At 59.6% G+C, this 20,891-nt stretch overlaps 2 protein-coding genes across 2 annotated transcripts; one reads left to right on the plus strand and one right to left on the minus strand.

Annotated features, from left to right (window-relative positions):
- The first annotated feature begins 440 nt into the window (after positions 1-440).
- On the plus strand, positions 441-4,247 carry SMIM1 (small integral membrane protein 1 (Vel blood group)). Its single transcript, XM_068537701.1, has 4 exons — positions 441-485; positions 781-908; positions 2,641-2,768; positions 3,086-4,247. Exons 3-4 carry the CDS (start codon positions 2,659-2,661, stop codon positions 3,210-3,212), a joined length of 237 nt encoding a protein of 78 aa, XP_068393802.1. The 5' UTR covers positions 441-485; positions 781-908; positions 2,641-2,658; the 3' UTR covers positions 3,213-4,247.
- A 2,892-nt stretch (positions 4,248-7,139) lies between these two features.
- Positions 7,140-19,288, minus strand: LRRC47 (leucine rich repeat containing 47). The gene is made up of 7 exons (XM_068538749.1): positions 18,640-19,288; positions 10,490-10,948; positions 9,691-9,807; positions 8,950-9,065; positions 8,396-8,498; positions 8,060-8,149; positions 7,140-7,907 (listed from the first exon to the last, which is right to left on the minus strand). The coding sequence occupies exons 1-7, from the start codon at positions 19,252-19,254 to the stop codon at positions 7,659-7,661; spliced, it is 1,749 nt and encodes a 582-aa protein (XP_068394850.1). The 5' UTR covers positions 19,255-19,288; the 3' UTR covers positions 7,140-7,658.
- Positions 19,289-20,891: the final 1,603 nt, after the last annotated feature.

Here is a 20,891-nt window from a genome sequence, read left to right on the forward strand (position 1 = left end):
CCCGGCGGGGAAACTGCAACAGTGGGGAGGGGTCTAGGCCCTGGAGAGAGGCGCGCTCTGCGGCCCTTGCGGCTCCTGCGGCCCCGGCGCCCCTTGCTGCCCCTCGCCCCTCCAGCACGCACCCCCTGGAAGGCCTGGGGACCTCCCTCTTGCTCCGCCCCTGCCGCGCCCCCGGGAACGGCCCCGCCCCTCCACCCCTCCACCAGGCCCCACCCCCGGTCCCGGAGTCCGGCGGCCGCCCACCCACGGCCCCAGGCCCCGCCCCGTTTGTGCCCCGCCCATCGAGCCCAGGCCCCGCCTTGACCTACCTGCCCGGCCCCTCCCCCGGGCCCCACCCCCCACCGCCTCGCCCCGCCCACCCCAGCCCTGCTCCGCCCCCGCTCAGGCCCCACCCCCCACCAGGCCCCACCCCCTCCAAGGCCCCGCCCCCCTCCGGCCCGGGACACGTCTGCGGCGCGCGGAGCGGCCGGGGGCTGTCGAGCCAGGTGAGACACGGGGTCGGGGTGCGGTTTCCTCGAGTAGAAGAAGGTGGTGCGCTTGGTTTCGGCAGCCCCCCGCCCCGCTAGGCCGCGGCCTCTGCGAGCGGCCGGCCCGGGAGAGAGGAGTTGCTGGGGTGCAGGCGGGGTTGAGGCTGTCCCGGGCCCACAGACCCCGAGGCTAACTGCCTTCGCCGCTCCTGCTGGCCGCCCGGGACGCCCCAGCGCCCCTTTCCCTTCCCTAACCCCTGGCAGCGCCGCTCGCTCCTCTTCACCTTTTTTAAATTTTCCGTCTTTCTTTAAGGTTGGAGGCATCTGAGGTTCCTCAGATCCCGAACTGCGGGCTGGGAGGAGGTGAGATCCACGGGCCGGGGTCTGACCATCTTCCTGGATCGCAGAGGCTTCGACCCCCAGCGCCAGGACTCTCCCCTTGTAAGCTGTGGGCTCCCTGGAGCTGCATTGGGGGTGAAGGGGTCTAATGTATATGCAGCCCCTGTGTGCCAAGGACTCTCTGTCCCCACACACTCCCAGGAGGCGGTGGTACCCCTGAGGGTCCCAGGGCTTAGCAGGTGTCCCTGCCAGGCAGCACAGCCCCAGGGTCCTGTGACACTGTGTGACCATCGCATGTGGGTTGGACAGACCATTACAAGCAAGTGAATGAAGCCCTCAGAAGCTCAGCTCCAGCACCTCCCCAGCTTCTGGTGGCTTTCTCCAACCAGGACTACCTGAGGGCCACCATCCACATCAGTCAGGAGCTTGTTCTGCTGCAAATAACAGGAACCCACTGTCCCAGGCTTGAACAGATTGAGCTTGACCCTCCTCAGATCAAGAAGCTCATGGGTGGGCAGTTGGTGTGGATTTGGAGACTCAGCACCATTGGGCTGGTGTGGCAGGATATCCAGATTGCAAAGTGGCTGCTCAGCTCCAGCCATCACTTCAAGGCAGGAAGAAGGAAATGGCTGTTGTTTTGTTCATGAAAGCAAAAGCCTCCTACCTCCTGCTGCACCCCAGCACCTTGCTCACATCTGGGTGACATGGGAAAGCAGGGGTCAGAGTATTAAGCTTGTCTTAGCCCATGACTGTCACTTTGGGCTGGCACACTGCTGCCTGGAACAAGATGGGGACTCTGGCCACAGGAGGGAGGGGGTGGACATTAGGTAGGTAGCTAACAGAGTTGGCCCTTAGCCCCTTTCCTGGACACACCCTGGGAAAGCAGAACCCACGCTCAACAAATGCTTGGCCTTTCCCAGGCCTGAGACCCGGCCTGCATGGCTGCCCCAGAGCACAGGATCCCACAGGAAGGACAGGCTTTGTGGCTTTGAGACAAGCTCGCTTCCTTTGTCCCATGGGCCTGGGATTTGGGAAAGGGCAAACGTGGAAGCATTTTGGGGGTTTAAGAACTGCCTGATTTCCTGAGTTTCTGGGTTGGCTTCTTGCTAAGTGGCTCACTGTGACTTTAAGCCTCTGTGTCCCAGATTACCTGGATGAAAGGTCAGGTTTTCCCAGGCTGGCGGGAGCTGAGCAAAGTCTCAGCCCCTGGACTCCCAGCAGGGCACAGCAGTGGGTGAGGGAGGGGCTGCAACTCGGACAGGCCAGAGGACACAGCTGCTGCTGCTGCGCAGGCCAGGCAGGCCTCCTCCCCCTACTGGACAGGCCGTACCAGCTGCCCCCAGTCCGGCTGCCCCGCTTGCCCCGTCCCCTTCCTGCCCAGCCTCCAGGGACGGCTCTGGGGCCTTATCTGGCAGGAATGGGAGGAGGGAAGGCCGTTAGTTATCAGGCTTGGTGACCTGGCCCCAGCCAGGGGCCCTCCAGGGTGGCAGCAGCTGTGCCTGGAGGGCCGCCCCTGGGGGAGCAGGCTGGGTGGAAAAGCAGCCTCTCACATTCCTGAGGGCAGGGTTTGGCAGACTTTCAGACTCCCTGTTGGAATTCCCTCTTGCCTCCTCCCACGTGACCCTGGACAAGTGGCCTAACCCCTCTGCATCCTGGTCACCTCCTAAGCTGGATGAGAGGATGCGGGCAAAGAGCCAGCCCACCTGGCCCGTTACGGCCCCCAGGCAGACCCTCACCCCAAAAGCAGTGCCACACAGAGCCCTGCCCCTAGCCTCACCGGGTCTGGAACAGTGTGTCTTGGGAGGCTCAGCCCACCTTCTGCCCCTCCCGCCAGAGCCCCGTGGCCCCCAGGATGCAGCCCCAGGAGAGCAGCATCCAGTACAGTAGGTGGGAGGACAGCAGCCGGGATGAAGTCAGCGTGGCCAGCGGGCCCGGCGCAGAGGAGGCCTCGGGCTGTAAGAGGTGAGGGGCTGGGGAGGAGGGGACCCCCTGGCCCTACGCAGGCCCCTCCCATCCTTCCTGCCAGCCTCTGCTCTGCGCCCACTGGGCGCCCACCCCAGGCGGTCTCGGCAGACCCGGGCCCCACACCTTCCCCGGTGTCTCCGCCACTCCCCTCCCTCCTGTCTTCCAGTCCGGAGCGCCCGGGCTGCCCTCCTCTGCAGTCCACCTGCCCGGGGCCCGCTCCTCCTCCTCCCCGAGCCCAGCCGCACCCCCCCCCCCCCCGCCCCCCCGCACCGGGGGCCGCCTGGGGGCTCACGTGCCTGCGGTTCTCACTCTAGGGTCTCCCGGAAGCTGTGCTCGGGCAAGCTGGGCATCTCCTTGAAGGTGCTGGGTGGAGTGGCCCTCTTCTGGGTAGTGTTCACCCTGGGCTACATCACCGGCTACTTCGTGCACAAGTGCAAATGAACGCTGCCCAGAACATGCGCCCGGGGGCGTGGGCTCGGAGGGACACCCCGTGTGCGAGAACCCCTCCGTGTACACGGACCCGCCGGTCTGCACGGACCTCAGCGTACGCAGCCTCCCGTGTACACAGACCCTCCTCTCTATACACAGGCTCCCCTCTGTGTACACAGCCCCTCACCATGCACACAGACACTCTCCCCCCACCAGCGCACAGACTTCAGGGGCGCACGGGGCACACGGGGCACACATACTGGCCTCAAGCTCACGGGGACACCACTGTGCACAGCTGTCACAGGCACCCACAGGCGTACAGCCAAACAGGGACACGGGTAAACAAGGACACACACGTGCACGCCTGGCACACACAGCCACCCAGGGGCCCACGTGGCTGGGAGGCCGGGCCCAGCCTGAGCTGGGGCTGCAGGGTACACCCAGGCTAGGCCCTCAGTCCAGGGCCCCGAGAGCTCCCCTTCTCCCCCAGGCCGAGGGCACAGGCCTGGCAGCCCCAGGGTGGGGTCCTCCCTGGGTGGGCATCGTGCGGAGCTGTGTGGCCCTGACCAGGCCCCTGCCCTCTCTGGCCCTTCTGACTCCCATTGTGAAAGGATGGCTCTGAGGGGGTGTATGTGTGTCCCTCTGTCCATCCACCCTCCCCGGGGGCTGAGTCATTTCCTGGGTAGAGTGGGGAGAGGGGCCTTAGCCCTTGTCCCAGACCCCCCACTGCATCTTCCCTCCAGGAAGGTGGACACGTTCCCCGGGGCTGTCCACCCCACGGAGTGGGGCCTGCAGGAGCCCGGCCCCTCCGCCGGCGCCCTGCAGGAGGCCCAGACCCTGCCCACGGAGGTCGTCATTAAATGTCTGCTGAATGAAAACACGGATGACGGTGTCTCCCGTGGGTCTCCCCGGCGAGGTGGGACTCACGGCCCCCGATGTGAGGCCAGCTGGAGGGTGTCTGGACAGCGGCCGGGAGGCCTGGGAAAGGGCCTGTGAGCCTCCCGCTGGCTCTGGGCCTTGGGATGTGCCCAGTCCTGGCCAGGCCCTCTGCCGGGAGATGGGAGCACAGGGGCAGGCCTGGGGGCCCGCATGTGGCTGGACCTGCTCCTGCCTCTCCTGACCATGGACAGCGCCTCGCCGGCTCTGTTCCCGCTCGCTTGGCCCTCGCCTGCTGTGAACTCACGCCTCAGGCCCTGCACACCCCTTGCCAGAAACACCTTCTTAGGGAATTGGTCCTCACCCCACAACTGCCCAGAACTGAGGGCAGGAGACGAGGGACAGTCAGGATCCTTATGGGCTCATAGCAAACCTGGGTGTCTGAGGCCGAGCTGGCAGGGAGGGCAGAGACCCCACGGGGCTGGCCTAGGGCACAGCGGGTCCACTCCAAGTCTGCCCGGGCCGGGCGGGTGTGAGGTGGGGCTGCACCACCTGCATCCCTGGCTCTGAGCCCGCTGCTGGGCTGGGGTCTCCCAGCCGCGGTGCTTCAGCAGGGCCTGCTGCGGGGCAGGGGGCGGGGGAAGCAGGTTAAGGGGCAGTGGTGGAGGGTCTGTCCCAGCCGCCCTGGTCTCTGCGCCTCAGCACCTGTCTCCGGAGAGACTCTGCCCCCACCTGCTTGGCGACAGGCAGGGAGGGGGCCCCAGCTGGCCCGCACCTGTCTGGCCTCAGCCTAGCACCCCAGTTGGAGTCCCCTCTGGCCATCTCAGGACGGGCACTGGGGTGGAGGGTGTGGGGAGGTGGGCAGGGGCCTCTGGCCGGGCATGTTTCGGCTGCGTGGCCTCCGGGGGCTCGCAGCGGTCGGCGGTCCTCGCTGGAGGTGCAGGGGCTGGCCCTCCCCGAGGCCCAGTGCAGCCTCGGCCAGGAGCGGGGCGAGGGCGCGGGACAGGAGGGAGGGGCCCCCGCTGCCCCTGCCCCCGACTCCCTCTGAGGCCTCTTTGGCTCCAGGGCCGCATTCCCCGAGTAGACCCTGGGCAGGGGCAGGCCTGCGATGGACAGGTAGATGTGACTGGCCTGGGGCAAGGCAGGGAGGTGGGACGGGGCAAGGAGGGGCAGCCAGCAGCGGGAGCCGGGGGAGAGGAAGTGACCTCGGAGCCTGTCCGGCTCGGTCCAGCACTGCTGGGTGACGCCCAGGGTCCTCACGAGGCCTGCTCCCCAGGGTCGGGGGGAACCTTACGGGCGGCCGTGGACGGTGCCGGGGTCTGGCCTGGGTCTGGCTGGCCGTGTCCTGTGTGCCCCACGGCCCAGCAGGTCTCAGCATGGAGAGCTGGGCGCACCAGCCCAGAGCCTGGGGGATGCGCAGCACCCCTGGCCCGGGCTCTCCTGGCACCGGATGCCTGGCCCACGGAGGTGGGGGGCCACAGGCAGGGGCACGCTCCTCCACGCGGCCCACCTCAAGAGAGACGTGCCCCGGGGCCCCAGCTGGACCCGAGTGGCCGGGGTGGAGGTGGCGTCCCGACAGCCCTGGGAGGGTTGGGAGAGGACGGGACAGGACCCTTGGCCTCCCCTCCCACAGGAGGTTCGGGATTGGGGTGGTCTGCTGGAGGCGGGTCCCAGGAACTTGCCTCCTTCGGGAAAGCCCCGGGGTGGGGTCCACCTGGTGATGCTGCAGGAGCAGGTGCCCAGGACCCAGGGGTCAAGGGCAGCAGCTTCTCTGGGCCAGGCCCGAGTGACAGTAGATAACTGCCTCTCGCTCTTTGCTGGCAAGAGGGTCCCAGGTCCTCAGTTTCTCCACAGACACTTCCAACACGCACCTCCAGAAATCCCAGGAAGGACTCACGGGCAAGGAGCCGAGATGTTCTTTCTAAATGTTTTTATTAGAGGGTCGGGCTGACAAAGAAAAAGAAACGTCAGGGGTTTTCTGCTGTAAGTTGAATACGTTTCCAAACCTCACACGGAATCAAACTGCACCAGAGAAGAGCAGCAGGGTCGGCGGCTTCCCCAACATCAAGGAGGCCCCAGACCTGGTGCCACGCGGCCGCTGAAGCCATAGCCTGATGCCAAGAGGGCAGCTCAGCTGCGGCCCCAACCCGGAGCTCCCAGCAGGGCTTCGCCGTGACACCCACACCCACGTCAGCCACAGCGTCTGCGGCCTTGATGGCCCGAGGGTCATGAAGTGACAACCCGGAGCCACCGATGCACACAGGTGTCAGGTAGGTTTGGGGAACACCGTCACCTGGTGTCCACTTCAGCGCGGTTAAGCACGGCTGCCCCAGGGCCGACGAAGGGCAGCCCTGGCAGTGACCAGAGAGCTGGGTCACGTGTCAAGGCAGCCCCGCCATGTCCTTCGAGGAGGGCTGGCCGGGCTCTGGGGAACCCACGTGGTCGTACGGCAGGCTCAGCGTGTGGGGTCTGGGCCTCACGCGGGTCTGGTTCTGACGGCTACGTGCCTGGGCCCGGGGGGGGGGCTCTCGCACGTGCCTGCCAACCGCCTGTCGTTGTGACAAAACACAAAGTGTCCTTTGCAGGTCAAAGACCACGGAACACGCGTCACTCAACAAGAAAAAGCTGGCGGGTCAGTTTTTCCTGCGCTGGCCGCTCCTGGAGCAGTGAGGTCGGTGAACTGCCGACCCAGAGCTGGAAACACCTAGAATGCCAGATGCTGAGACCCCCTCGTCCGGCACATGCTCCGTGACTCCTGGCATTGAGCGCCCCACGCCTCCTCCAGTCACTGCCACCCCCGTCCTGGAGCAAGGTGACGACGGCTGACCGTCCTGTCTGAGCGTGGAAGCCTGTTTTGCAGTGGGAAACCTGCGCACTGACCTCCAGACGCAGGTGTGACACCTCACGGCCCTGGTGCTGCTTTACAGACGACTGACGCCCCCGCCCTCCCCAAGTCCGGCCAGTGCAGCAGGCGGGTTGGGCCGTCGCTCCCGGATGCCCTGCCTCCCACCCCCAAAGCATCCTACCGCAGCAGTAAGAAAAATGATTTTGCCAATTCTAAGGTCACGTTAAAAAAATGTTTTTATAAAAAGATTACGGTTTACAACAACTGGAAACCATGACATCCCACATTTCTAAGCTGCAGTGCTGGAACCGTAGGACTTTAAAAGCTATTGCGTCGTAGAAAAATAACTGTGCAGCTCAGTAACACGCATGTTGTTCAGCTTCTCAACTTAGAACTAAATATTCACACCAACTATAGTGTCCTTTCCCCCTGTGAATACAGTGAGTTGCTGTGTGGCTACATGATTTCAGAACCCTTTGAGCAGTAAGTTCCAATATTCAAGTGATTTCATAGAAAGCACTGGCAGAGTCAATTTGGTGCTGTAAAGGTGAAATGACTTAACTGCATGTCAACGTGGCACCCCCTACGACAGAACCGACTGGAAAACTGAACAAAGAATGCACATATCTTAAAAACTACCGAGGTGAAGGAATAATTTAATATCACCACACGGAAGCCCTGCAGAGCCGGTGCGGCGGGCAGTGCCTCCCTGGGAGCCTGAGGCAGTGGCCCGGCCGTCAGCGGAGCACAGTCACGTGGGCGGCGGCGAGGTCCAGGTCCGTCTTGGACGGATACACCACCTTCAGGTGCCCCTCCTCATCCACCACCCGGACCTGCTCCACCACCAGCGGGGCGCTCCCAGCCTGTTCAGCACCGGTAGTCGCCCTGGGATCCGAGACTTGTCCAGGAATGGCATCGACTTCGTGGTCGGAGAGGGAACCTTCGTCTTTATTTTCCAAAGTGTATTTGTTGATTTCTGCCATTTTCTGCAAATGAAAAATATCTTTTTAACCGAGAGATTAGGGGCAACCCAGGGAAGACAGGCTGCCGTCACCCATATGGCAAAGGGCAGCGGATGTGCCATCTGTCCCGCGGGGCCAGAGCCTCGGTGGGCAGGATGGGCGGGCAGGACGCTAACCAGGATGAGGGCGTCCATGATGTCCTTGCAGATCTGCAGGCTGGCGGCGCTCGTCACTTCCAGAAACAGGTCACAAGTGGTTTTCTTAATCTTAAACAGAAATCAGAAAGATTTCAGGAAAGAATCAAGGTATCACAAGCAGAGACCAGCAACTGCAAGGTCTAATCTGCAGAAAACCCTGTAAGACGGTGTCACACAAATCCGGACTGTCGCCCTCCCGAGGGCGGACACACACCGGGGCGCGGCACACGCGGCAGCGAGCACACGCAGCCACACGCGTGAACGCGACACGTGACGCGGTCTCAAAGGTGCCAGACGCTGGCAGACGCCGCCCACCTTCGTCTTCTCGCTGTTTGTTATGGGCGGGAAAGAAATCACGTCGCCGTTTGCATCCACGAGGCACGGGTAATGCTCCTTCCCGTCCAGCAGGTGAAGGTACCTGGGTGGGAAGAAATACCGGTAACAGGCACAGCTGTGGAAACACGCCTAAAGGTGAGTGGACGAATCGCAGTTCTCTGGACACGGTAGGTGTCAGGTCAAGGGCACGTGACACGAGCCAATTCAGAGGAGGTGTTCGCAGGGCCTCCTCGGTGCCCGAGCCAGCCGAGCCTGACCCGGATCAAGTGCAGCAGGCCCGGCTGTCCCCTCATCCATGGCGCGCTCTCCCTGGGCACCTGGTGGACATGCCGAGGGCCCCCCTCTGAGACAACACAAAGCCTGCACTCCTGGCACCTGCTCCTCTGAAGCCATGCGACACGGGGCCACGGTGGATCCTTCCCCCCCCCCCGCGTAAGAACCCGAGAGGAGAGTGAACGAAACCTGGACGGCCTCTCGAGTTGGGGCAGCTTCGCGAGCGCCCGCCTCGGCACAGGCTGGTGAAGGGGCCCCACCTGTGCAGGCCCGACACGTTCTGCCTCCTCTTCTGCTTCCTGTGCTCCTCGGCCTCCAGCTGCAGCTGCCGTACCAGGTCCTTGGCCTTGGCTTCCCGGCGCCCCAAGGGGACGATCTACGGGGTGGACACCGCACGTTGGCCTGTCGCTGGGGGTCCCAGCGGGAGGCTTCTGAGAGCTGACAGTCCTCCAGGCGGACGTCCATCGGGCTGAGGACAGAGGCTGCCCCCACGTCACGTGCAGATATACTGTGCCTGCAGAGGTCACCCTGGGGGCTGAATCTGAAACCCGCCTAGTGCACAGCCGGGGTTCCACGCCTGTGGCTCTGAGGAGGCCGAGGGAAGAGATGGGGCCAGCGGCCGGAGCCGGTCCCCTGGGAGCCCTCCGCCTGGGGCCCGAGGTGCCTCACGCAGAACCCGAGAGACCAGGAGCGGGGCCTTGACAGAACTCACACTGCGGTCAACCCCAGATCCGGGGGTTTGCAACTGGGATATAAACCACAATTTCTGGTTAAAAGTTAGTGAGCAGGTGAAGGAAACCACTTTCAAATCACCACCTCCTTTGATGTGTTTACTTTTGAAAGTAACTGTCAACACAACCTGTTTTATTTTATGTTGCTGCTGGGAGCAGAACAGGGTCAGATTCTACCCAAAATGCTCTGACTCAACCACCTGCACGTGTATTTTTTGAAAAACACACAAGGAACACTCAAACTGCAAACACTGGGATGTGTGGCCTCACCCTGAGGTCCTGCGGGGGGCGGGCGGCATACAGCAGGGGCCCCCGGATGGCTCTGAGGTCGTGGGTTGCGATGGTGGCCGCCGTCCTCTTCTCACAAAGGTCCTCGTGCAGCTTTGTCTGCAACACAAGTTCAAGGGCAGGCAGAGCTCAGTGTCCAAGGCTGGAGGGCAAGCCCCCCGCCACCCCAGGCCCCCCAGAGCAGCCTCCCCGGCCAAGTATTTATTTCGTGGAACCTCCGCTGGAAAGCTGGTATCTGCTTATCAGCAGAATTTCTTCTCGCCCTAACTCTACGGTGCAATGCTTGAGACTTCAAAGAACCCATCTCGAGCTAAAATTTATGAGTGAATAGACAGAAGTGTGACTTAAAAACAACCCCAGCAAGCTTTTCCTCCAAAACACTGATCTTCGAGTTCTGAGCTCCCGGCTCAGCTTCCTCCCCGTACGTACGGCCTCAGCCCCGCAGGCCACGCTCGGGGTTGCCCACGTGCAAGGATGTGCTTTTTGCTCTAATAGCTGGGCAGACTTCACAGAAGAACAACGAACTCTAAGTCTGTCTAGCTGAAACCTCACAAAAACTAAACAAGTCACCCGAGAACACGATGGCAAGGGCTAACGATTTCAACACTCTCTCATGTGAGACTGAACATGGCACCTATCGCGGAAGTCAGAAACCCACGCGCACAGCAGAGACTCAGGGACGCTGACTGCGCCGGGTCCCCTCCCCACCCCACGCGGGCCGGGTCGCCCCGCCCACGGCCCGCCCCCCCCCCCCGCCCCCATCGCGGCCGCGGGCACCCACCTGGGAGGAGAGGAACCGCTTGAGCGCGTTCCCAGGCTGCAGGTCCATGCCCCGCACGACGGCGCCCACGATGAAGGGCCGCACGTCCCCGACCCCGGGGCTCACCGTGACCGTCAGCGGGGCCGGGTTCTCGGCCACGTGCAGCACCCGCAGCAGCAGCCGGCTGGCCTCGTCCACCCACGCCTCCTCGGGCTCGCCGCACTCCCTCTTCCTCCGCTCCCGCCGCTTCCTCCGCGCCTCCTCCCTGTCGGGGCCCTCGGCCTTGCCCCGGCCCCGGCCGCCCCCGCGGCCCCCGGCGCGCAGGTACTCCAGGATGGACCTGGTCTGGCAGCCGCTGACCATCTTCTCCAGGCGCTTGTCCCGCAACCTGTTCCCCCGGAAGTTGATGTCCTTGAGCTTGGGGCAGTCGGCCAGCTCTGCTGGGATCTCACTCAGCTGGTTGTTGGACAGGTCCAGCGTCTGCGAGGGAGACCGGGACGCATGAGACCGCCGGGACCCGCCCTCCTGCCGCCTGCCCCGCCTCAGCCCCCCGCCTCTCCCCCAGCCCAGCGCCCAGCACGGATGCAGTGACCGGGGCTCCTCGGAGGGGAGGCGTCAGTGGACTGCCAGTCGCCTCTGTGAAGTGCTGGTCTTGCTTGTGCTGCCTGACCACCGTGTGCCCGTAGTAACAACCACGGCAGAATTTCCCATCGATGGTTAGGTTAGAGGGGAAAAAAGACAACGAGGAACGCGGGGAATGTCTGGTTATAAACACATAAGGACTTTACATGAGAAATAGGTTCCCCACAAAGTAGCGCTGAGATGTCTTTAATTAAATGAGCCAAAAAGCAAGAACAGAGCAAGAGTAACACAGCACGATGCTCTCTATCCTGCGTGTGCGACAGACAGCGACTCAGCGTCAATGCTGGGACGCGGGAGGAGGGAGCGGGGGCTACTGCTTCTGCCCCGTAAGGAGGTTGGTGAAACCCTGCGGCCCGTGAAAAGGAACCTTCTATGACTACTACTGAGGCTGCCATCAGTGTCGCTGATGCGGTGGAAACGGGCCAAGTGGCCACCTCACGTGGTGGGCAGAAGGCAGGGTCCTGTGCCGGGGGAGAGACTCAGCTGGTGGTAAGGAGGACAGGGCCCCTCCCAGGAGGCCCAGGTGGCACACAGCCCTGTAAGTAAAGGGCTTCTTCCTCGTTCTCCTCCAGGGCCCGTGGGAAGCTCTGGATGGGCCCCGCTCGGCTTCGCTTGGACCTGACACGGGGCCTGGGGAGAAACCCTATCACCTGGTTTGGTGGGAGTAAGCACAGGGGACTGGCATTTGGACAGCAAGGCAGTGACGGGCGGCAGGGGCCTCCCAAGGGGCTGCAGATCCGGGAGCGCTCGGGCAGGCCCCTCCTCGCACCCAGGGAGCAGCGCCCACACCAGCGTGGCCAGCGAGGAGTCCTGGTCCTGACGGGGACACCACGGCCCCGAATGACCACAGCTGGGCCACAGCGGGTGGCGGATTTGTCACCTGCTGGGAAGGGGGGCAGGGGCTCTGACTATCCACAAGATACGGTCTGCTGTGGCTGGCACAGAGGGTGGTTTTAAGGGAGCGTCACAAACCCCGGTTATGAAGGAAACTCCGGCTCAGCAGTCAGGCTGCTGCGAGGCTGGAAGAACCAGGGTGGGGGAGGGGTGTGGGTGCCCGACAGAGGGTGACAGAGGAGCCTCCGCACGGCAGGACCGGGGGCTCGGGAGGGAGGGAGCGAGCAACTGCAGAGCAGACTTTGATCCTGCAGTTGACCCAGAAATGGAGAAAGAGAAGGTGAGCCTGACACGGTCTCCAGTCACCACTGGGGACCAAGCACTCAGGGGTCACGCGGGCTGTGGGTTAACCGGACGTCACCGTTTGGTGCCTCTCCAGGCCTCTCCCTGCTCTCAGGCGAGACTGGACAGGCGGGTAGATGGGCTGAAACGTGGCCCTTCCAGGCTTCTCTGTGTCCTGCCCCCCCCCCCCCACGCTCACGCACACACACACCCACCCGTGCACAGGACTCGGCGGTGCCCCCTGCGCCCCAGCCTGGGGTCCGCTGGCCTCCTCACTCACTGCTAACTGGCAGTGTCAGCAACAGCCAGTGCCGAGCCCAGGGCTGCAGAGCTGCTCCCCCAGGACACGCCCAGGTGTCAGAACGCACCTGGACGGGAGGACAGGCCGGGGCCACCTAGACCAGGTATCCCTGTGTGCACACTCAGCCTGGCCTGGGCCAGAAGAACCGGGTCCCCGCCCACCGGCAGGCTGTGAACAGCAGACAAGGGCTGGCATTTCAAGGTCAGGTTTGGACCTGCACACCCAGCTTGGGGTCTCAACAGCTTGAACTCCACTGGCAACTCTCACTGCAGCGTGAAAACACAGCCGCCGCGGGTGGAAGGTCTGTGCCTCCATGAGGAAGAGACCCACAAAGAGCAGCAGAGGAAGGGCCGGCAAGCGTGGGGGAGGGTGGCCCCCAGCCCCGACCAGAGCAGCGTCAGGCCAGCAGCCTGGTGAGGTGGTCTCCACGGAGGACAGGTGCAGGGGCACTGGGGCGCGGGTCTTTCAGGGGCAACAATCACCAAACACTGGGCATTTTGGAGCAAAGGGCAGTGGCAGCAGCCAGTGCCACAGACAGCAGCCCAGGACCTGCCCCGGGGCCCTGCGGGAGACAAACAGGGAGCAGGGCAGGCAGCCGACAGGGCTCTGGGGGTGCCATGTCCAGCAGAGGCGGGGAGACCACCGACGAGTTCAAAGCGGCCCCCACAGCAGGACACACCACCCGGCGCCAGGCACGCAGAGCCGCAGGTCGATGGGGAGTGGAGTCCACGGGTTTCACGGCCAGAGCGTGAGTGCCGGAGGGAGAGCCTGTAGCTGAAGTGATGTCTGGATGGCGTAAAACTGCGCAGGGCAGGGGCCGGGGGCGGGAAACCCACAATCGCCGAAGGGAGATGAAGTGAACTGAGTGCCCGTGGAGGGGCCCCCAGGCGCCTGCCCAGAAGGCACCCAGGCACTCTCCCCTATAGGTAACACAATAGTGACACCGGCCAGGCAGGGCCAGCCTCTGACCCTAGACTGTGACTTGACTGCTGGGCCGAGCTGCGGGGAAGGGACCCAGAATCCCTGGTTGTGAGACCCTACAGACACACACTCTACCCCTGGGGGTGTGGAAGGACCCCCCTGTTCCAGGTGAGGGGACCTGAACCCACCATCTCCAACAGCAAATGAGAAAATGAAAAGATGGAATGATTTTTTTTTAACTTCAGTTTTTCATCACTGGACAAAGGTTTCATGGTCAAAGTTCCACTTCTCTGTGAAACGTGATTACGGGAGAAGTCCCATAAATGAGCGACACCAGACAACACGAGTGGGCACAACTCCTGGCAGGGCTGGGAGAAACCCTGAGTGCCGTGGCCCTTCAGCTGATGAACGTGCTGTCCCGGAACAGTTCATAGATCTGGGGGCACATCTGGCCTGCCCGTCCCTCCAGCAGTCCCCGGTGGCAGTGCCATGGGTCTGGCTAACTGTCACTTACAATGAGGGCATCCTTGGAGCACCACAGCCCTGCGGCTGAGCCCGATGGGTAACAGAACCCCAGTGGGGAGAAGCCCAGCTGAGTGGGTCCGAGGTCAGGACAGTGATGAAGCCGGCTCTCCAGGCAGAGTTAAGTGGGGAGGGAAAGGACAGCTCTCCCTTCAGCTTCCTCGTCCCCGGCAGCTGCAGTGGGGAAGAGGGTCCGACCTTCACGGCTCCCAGGGAAGTGGGCACCAAGGAGCTCTCATTTGCTGTCTCCCGACTGGGAGGTGAGTGGGACAAGCAGGGGCCTGTGTGCTGTCACCTTGGTGGCCCCTACAGAACCACGCCTCCAAGTATTCACCTCCTTGTGTGGCCTCTCCCACAACTCTGGACTGAGCTCTACTTACTGAATCAGCAGGATGCAGTGGAGGTGGCAGGCTGCTAGGTCCAGGTCTGCACCTCAGGAAAGCCTGGCAGCTCCTGCCCTTGTGCTCTAAGGAGCCCTGAGCCGCCATGTGAGAGGTCGGACTACCCGGTGGCGGCGGAAGACGTCCCAAGATGACATGGAGAGAGGAGTCAGCCACGCCAGCCACGCCAGCTGAGCCTGGCCCTGAGCCCACGGCAGCTGACCGCAGCCACACGAGTGACCAACGGCAAGTCAGCAACTGTCCAGCTGGGCTGGCCCACAGTGGAGGACCGTGAGCAAATAAAACGACCGCCGTGTTAAGCCACAGCCCTGGCGCGGTGATGCGGCCACAGAGGACCCGCACCAGTGCCATCGCTGCGCTTTCTTCATGGCACCGTGGTCATCCTCAGAGGAGAGGAGACAGGCAGGAGCCCAGGGCGCCGCCACAAGACACTGAGCTGAACCCACACTTTCTGGTTCCGAGTGCGGCTGTCCGACTCCGCTGTCCCCCCAGCGCACAGGAAGGACAGAGAACACCTCTGTCCTCGGAGCGCCAGCGTGTGGAGTGACGCTGCTTCACCCAGCTCTAGCAGCCGTTCCTCGTGAAGGCATCGGTTTAGAAAAGGCCCCAAAAGGACATCTAAGTCCAAAAGGGATTCCAAGTAGCTCTTACATGACACTCTCCAAGAAACAGGTCTCTTCATGTGAAAGAGATCGACGGAAGTCTAAAATGGGGAACAGGATGGACCGGCCGAGGGGGGATTGAGCAAGCAAGACGTTCTCTTTCACCTGAATGAGGGTGCTCTGGACACAATAAAGGCTACTTTACTGGGCGGGCACCCAGAGGTACTACAGAACATTAACAAAACAAAACAAAACCCAAACTTGAATACTGCTAAAACATTATAGATTTGAAGAAAAATATAAAAACTGTACACTCACACGATGCTATGTTAAGCTACACGTTTGGTACATCTACCTTCTGGGAAACCAAGAGACGTATGAGATGGGTGATGGAGTAGAAAAGGGTTATATCATGTGTCACACCACAGCCCTGAAGGGAAGCTACAGCCCTGGGACCAGCATCCCAGGAGTCGTCCCCCACAGCTTCTTCCCGGAAATGCCAGTTAGCGCGTGTCACTCTGCAGGGTGGCCTCCTGTTTCTCTTAACTATAAACACACACACATACACACGCACACAGATACATCCTGACATAAAGACATTTGTAAAATGAGTTGGCAACAACTTAAGAGTAATTCCCGCTGCAAATAGGTCAGTTGCTAAACTGCACACACGTTTTATTGTTTTAAAAAAGTCTGCATTGGGAACCTACCTCAACGTCATGAAGGCCATATACGACAAACCCACAGCAAACATCATTCTCAATGGTGAACAACTGAAAGTATTTCCTCTAAGATCAGGAACAAGACAAGGATGTCCACTCTCGCCACTATTATTCAACATAGTTTTGGAAGTCCTAGCTATGGCAATCAGAGAAGAAAAAGAAATAAAAGGAATACAAATTGGAAAAGAAGAAGTAAAACTGTCACTGTTGCAGATGACATGATATTATACATAGATAATCCTAAAGATGCCACCAGAAAACTACTAGAGCCCATCAATGAATTTGGTAAAGTTGCAGAATACAAAATTAATGCACAGAAATCTCTTGCATTCCTATACACTAACAGTGAAAGATCAGAAAGAGAAATTAAGAAAACAATCCCATTCACCATTGCAACAAAAAGAATAAAACACCCAGAAATAAACCCACCTAAGGAGGTAAAAGACCTGTACTCGGAAAACTATAAGACACTGATGAAAGAAATCAAAGAAGACACAAACAGATGGTGAAATATACCATGTTCTTGGATTGGAAGAATCAACATTGTGAAAATGACTATACTACCCAAAGCAATCTACAGATTCAATGCAATCCCTATCAAACTACCAATGGCATTTTTTTTTTTTTTACAGAACTAGAACAAAAAATCTTAAAAGTTGTATGGAGACATATAAGACCCAGAATAGCCAAAGGAATCTTAAGGGAAAAAAATGGAGCTGGAGGAATCAGGTTCCCTGGCTTCAGACTATACTACAAAGGTACAGTAATCAATACAGTATGGTACTGGCACAAAAACAGAAATACAGATCAATGGAACAGGATAGAAAGCCCAGAGATAAACCCACGCACCTATGGTCAACTAATCTATGACAAAGGAGGCAAGACTATACAACGGGGAAAAGACGGTCTCTTCAATAAATGATGCTGGGAAAACTGGACAGCTACACGTAAAAGAATGAAATTAGAACACTCCCTAACACCATATACAAAAATAAACTCAAAATGTATTAAAGACCTAAATGTAAGACTGGCCATTATAAAACTCTTAGAGGAAAACATAGGAAGAACACTCTTTGACATAAATCACAGCAAGATTCTTTTTGACCCACCTCCTAGAGAAATGGAAATAAAAACAAAAACAAACAAATGGGACCTAATGAAACTTCAAAGCTTTTGCACAGTAAAGGAAACTATAAACAAGATGAAAAGACAACCCTCAGAATGGGAGAAAATATTTGCAAACAAATCAATGGACAAAGGATTAACCTCCAAAATATATAAACAGCTCATGCAGCTCAATATTAAAAAAACAAACAACCCAATCAGAAAATGGGCAGAAGACCTAAATTTCTCCAAAGAAGACATACAGATGGCCAAGAGGCACATGAAAAGCTGCTCAACATCACCAATTATTAGAGAAACGCAAATCAAAACTACAATGAGGTATCACCTCACACCAGTTAGAATGGGCATCATCAGAAAATCTACAAACAACAGATTTGTAGAAAGGGTGGGGAGAAAAGGGAACCCTCTTGCACTGCTGGTGGGAATGTAAATTGGTACAGCCACTATGGAGAACAGTATGGAGGTTCCTTAAAAAACTAAAAACAGAACTACCATACAACCCAGCAATCCCACTACTGGGCATGTACCCAGAGAAAACCATAATTCAAAAAGACACACGTACCCCAATGTTCATTGCAGCACTATTTACAATAGCCTGGTCGTGGAAGCAACCTAAATGCCCATCAACAGATGAATGGATAAAGAAAATGTGGTACATATATACAACGGAATATTACTCAGCCATAAAAAGGAACGAAATTGGGTCATTTGTAGAGATGTGGATGGACCTAGAGACTGTCATACAGAGTGACGTAAGTCAGAAAGAGAAAAACTAATATCGTCTATTAACGCATATATGTGGAAGCTAGAAAAATGGTACAGATGAACCGATTTGCAAGGCAGAAATAGACACAGATGTAGAGAACAAACCTATGGACACCAAGGGGGAAAAGCGGGGGGTGGGATGAATTGGGAGATTGGGGATTGACATATATACACTAATATGTATAAAATAGGTAATAAGAACCTGCTGTACAAAAAAAAAAAAAAAAGTCTGCATAAAAGGATGGCAATGAGGAGGAAGAAACAGAGGCTTGCTTCTTTAAGCACAGGAGCCTCTAGGCTGGATTTAGGCCATGGTCACGGCAACTCCTGCCCTCTGGTCTCTTCCTCAACAGACCTACTGGGCCCTTGTTCCGAGTCGAGCATTCTGTTGGGACCTGGGGTCCCCGGATGAATAAAATAAGCAAGCAGTCCCTAAACAAGAGAGCCTAGACGAAACCCCAACCTATTTGCTGTGTACTTTGGCAACCCCTTCCGGCCTTCTGTAAGACAGGAATAACCACCCCTGCCTTGGAAAGCCGCTGTTGGGGTCAAGTGAACTATCACATGTGAAATCACACGCGTGACCTTATACAAATTCCAGTCATTTCACATCTCCACGCCCTGCCTGGGTGGCCCCACGCACAGGGCTCACCCAGTCCTTTCACAAACGTTTGGAGATGCAAAAATTTAGACACCCGTCCCTGCTGTTGACCTGCTTCCGACCTGAGCGGAAAACCCAGTTAGTCCACGATCACGAAACACTGTGTTGCGTGTTAAAGCCCAGTTGTGAGCAGAGTGTGTGGGGCGAGCCGAGAGGACCACCCGAGGACGGAGGCCAGGCTAGTGCGAGGGGACCCGGCGGTGGGCCCGCTTCCCAGAGATACCGACGCTGCGGTGGCCCTTCCCGGCCGAGTTGGGACGGCTCGGCACCGGGAGGAGACCCCCGTCCGTGGCTACCACAGGGCCCGCCCCGCCCGCCCCGCTGACCGCTGACCTTGAGCGAGGCCAGGTGGGCGATTTCGGGGCTGAGCTCCCGGAGGCAGTTGTCGGCGGCCGCCAGTTCGCTGAGCAGCGGCAGCGCGCCGGGGCGGAAGAGCGCGGCGGGGAAGGCGTCCAGGCGGTTGCCGGTGAGGTTGAGGGTCTGCAGGCGCGGCGCGCAGCGCGCCAGGTCGGCGGGCAGCTCGCGCAGCCGGTTGCCACTGAGGTTGAGGCTCTGCAGCTGCGGGAGGCCCGGCGGCTCGGCGGGGCCTAGGCCCTGGCCCGGCGGCAGCGCCTCCAGCGCGTTGCCTGACAGGTCGAGCACGCGCAGCGCGGGCAGCGGGCCGAGCTCAGGGCTCAGGCCGGGCCCCAGCGCGTTGCGCCGCAGCACCAGGCTGTGCAGCTGCGGGAGGCCCTGCGCCAGGCCGGGGCCCGGCTCGCGTAGGCTGCCGCAGCCGCTCACCTCCAGGTAGTGCAGCAGCGGCAGCGTGAAGAGCCGCGGCGGCAGCCGCCCGCCCGCCGCGCGCACCCGCTGCTCCAGCCCGGGCCCGGTCAGCAGCAGCTCCCGCCGCCGCTCCCGCTCCGCCAGCTCCAGCTCCGGCCAGGCCTCCGAAACCGCCGCAGCCGCCATCGCGCCGCCACTCCCGCAGCCCCTACCGGGGCGCTTCCGGGGCACGCGGCGCCACTTCCGGTCTGGGCCGGAAGGAGCCGTCGAGAGCTGTGCGGACGCTAGAGCGCCGCAGCGAGGGCCAGAGAGGAGCCCGGTGGGGCGTGGCTCGAGGCCGTCGCTGGCGGGGTCCGGGTCCTCACCGTGGGTGTGTGGGTGGGCGCCCGGAGCGCCCATGCCCACGTAGGGCCGTGAGTGCTGGGCCTCCGGCCGAGTCTTCCTGCCCGCGAGGCTGTCGGGGAGCAGCGGGGAAGGCCCCGCACGCCGTGCTCTGTGGTCTCGGCCGAGCCCCTAAGACAAGGCCGGAGAGCGAGTCTGCGGACGCGTCCGCCTCACGGACCTGAGGGAGACGCCCGGGAACGTGGTGACTCCCAGGTGGCCTAGAATTCAGGCTAAATGCCGTCTGAAGGGGAAGGGGGAGGAGATGAGTGGTTCTTAGGGGAGATGAACGGTCCCTAAGAGGACAGACGGGCGGAAGGACCGTGTGACAACGGGTGTGTTATCACTTCTAGTCCCTCCGGGGACGAGCCCGTCTTCCCTGGACGGTGCGCTCCCGGGAGGGGGTCTCTGATGACTGAGCTCCTTTGGGAGGATGTGTTTAGGCAGAAGGGGAGTTCAGACAAACCTCTCCCTGCGTTTACTGACTTCCAAGAGGACACAGCTCAGAATAGTCAGTGTACCGAGGTGGTACATTTCGGGGTGGTATGATCTGAACTCCTAGTCATATTTCGGGGTGGCATCGTCTGCTACCCTTCAAACACCTAACCAAGTTCCTCTTCGTAATTTCCCATCCGCTGGCTCCCTCTCCCTGCCCTGTGGCTGTAACCTCCCAGCCGCCCTGTATTAAGAGTTGAGTTCACTGTCCTCTGCTGCAATCTTGCATTAAGTCTTCCTTGCTGGTTTTTAACAAGCATACAGTGCACTTTTTTTTTTTTTTTTTTTTTTTTCCTTTTAGCGGTTAGTGATTTGTGCATTGGAATCACCAGGAAGTTACAAGTGACTGATGCCCGTCCCTAGTCCAGAGATTCTGGCCTAACAGTCTGGGCTGCAGCACGGGCATGGGGGTTTTACAAGCTCCCCGGGCATTTCTGTTGGGTACGCAAGGTTGAGAGTCCGCTAGGGATCAGATCGTTTCCATGTGTTAGGACCCACTAATCAGGGCTGTTTGGAGGAGGAGGGTGGGAGGAATAGTGCTGAGGTCGGCTGTCCTGTTCTCTGCCCCTGTTTTCATGAACTCCTCACCCCAGCAGGGTTTTCAGTTTTATTTTGTTTTGAAATTCCTGAACATTGTATTGAAGGGTGAAGTACATCCAGAAAAGTGTGCACATAGCATAAGTGAATTTTGTCCAGACTGAACACATCCGTGTAGCCATCACGCAGAACAAGAAACCAGTGATCACCAGTCCCCCCAGACCCCCCTTGTGCCCTGATATTGCAGTTTTGCCAGTTTTTGCACTTCGTGTATAACGTGCAGGGCCGGCTCTCAGTGCCTGGCCTCTTTTGCCCCATGTCATGCCTCTGGGAGTCATCGTGTGTGGGAGGTACTTGTGGGTCGTTTGCTGTCTGGCATTATAAGTGCGTTGTGACTGTACCATGTTTAT

The sequence above is a fragment of the Eschrichtius robustus genome, chromosome 3 (assembly GCF_028021215.1).
Source record: "Eschrichtius robustus isolate mEscRob2 chromosome 3, mEscRob2.pri, whole genome shotgun sequence".
NCBI classification, from domain to species: Eukaryota; Metazoa; Chordata; class Mammalia; order Artiodactyla; family Eschrichtiidae; genus Eschrichtius; species Eschrichtius robustus.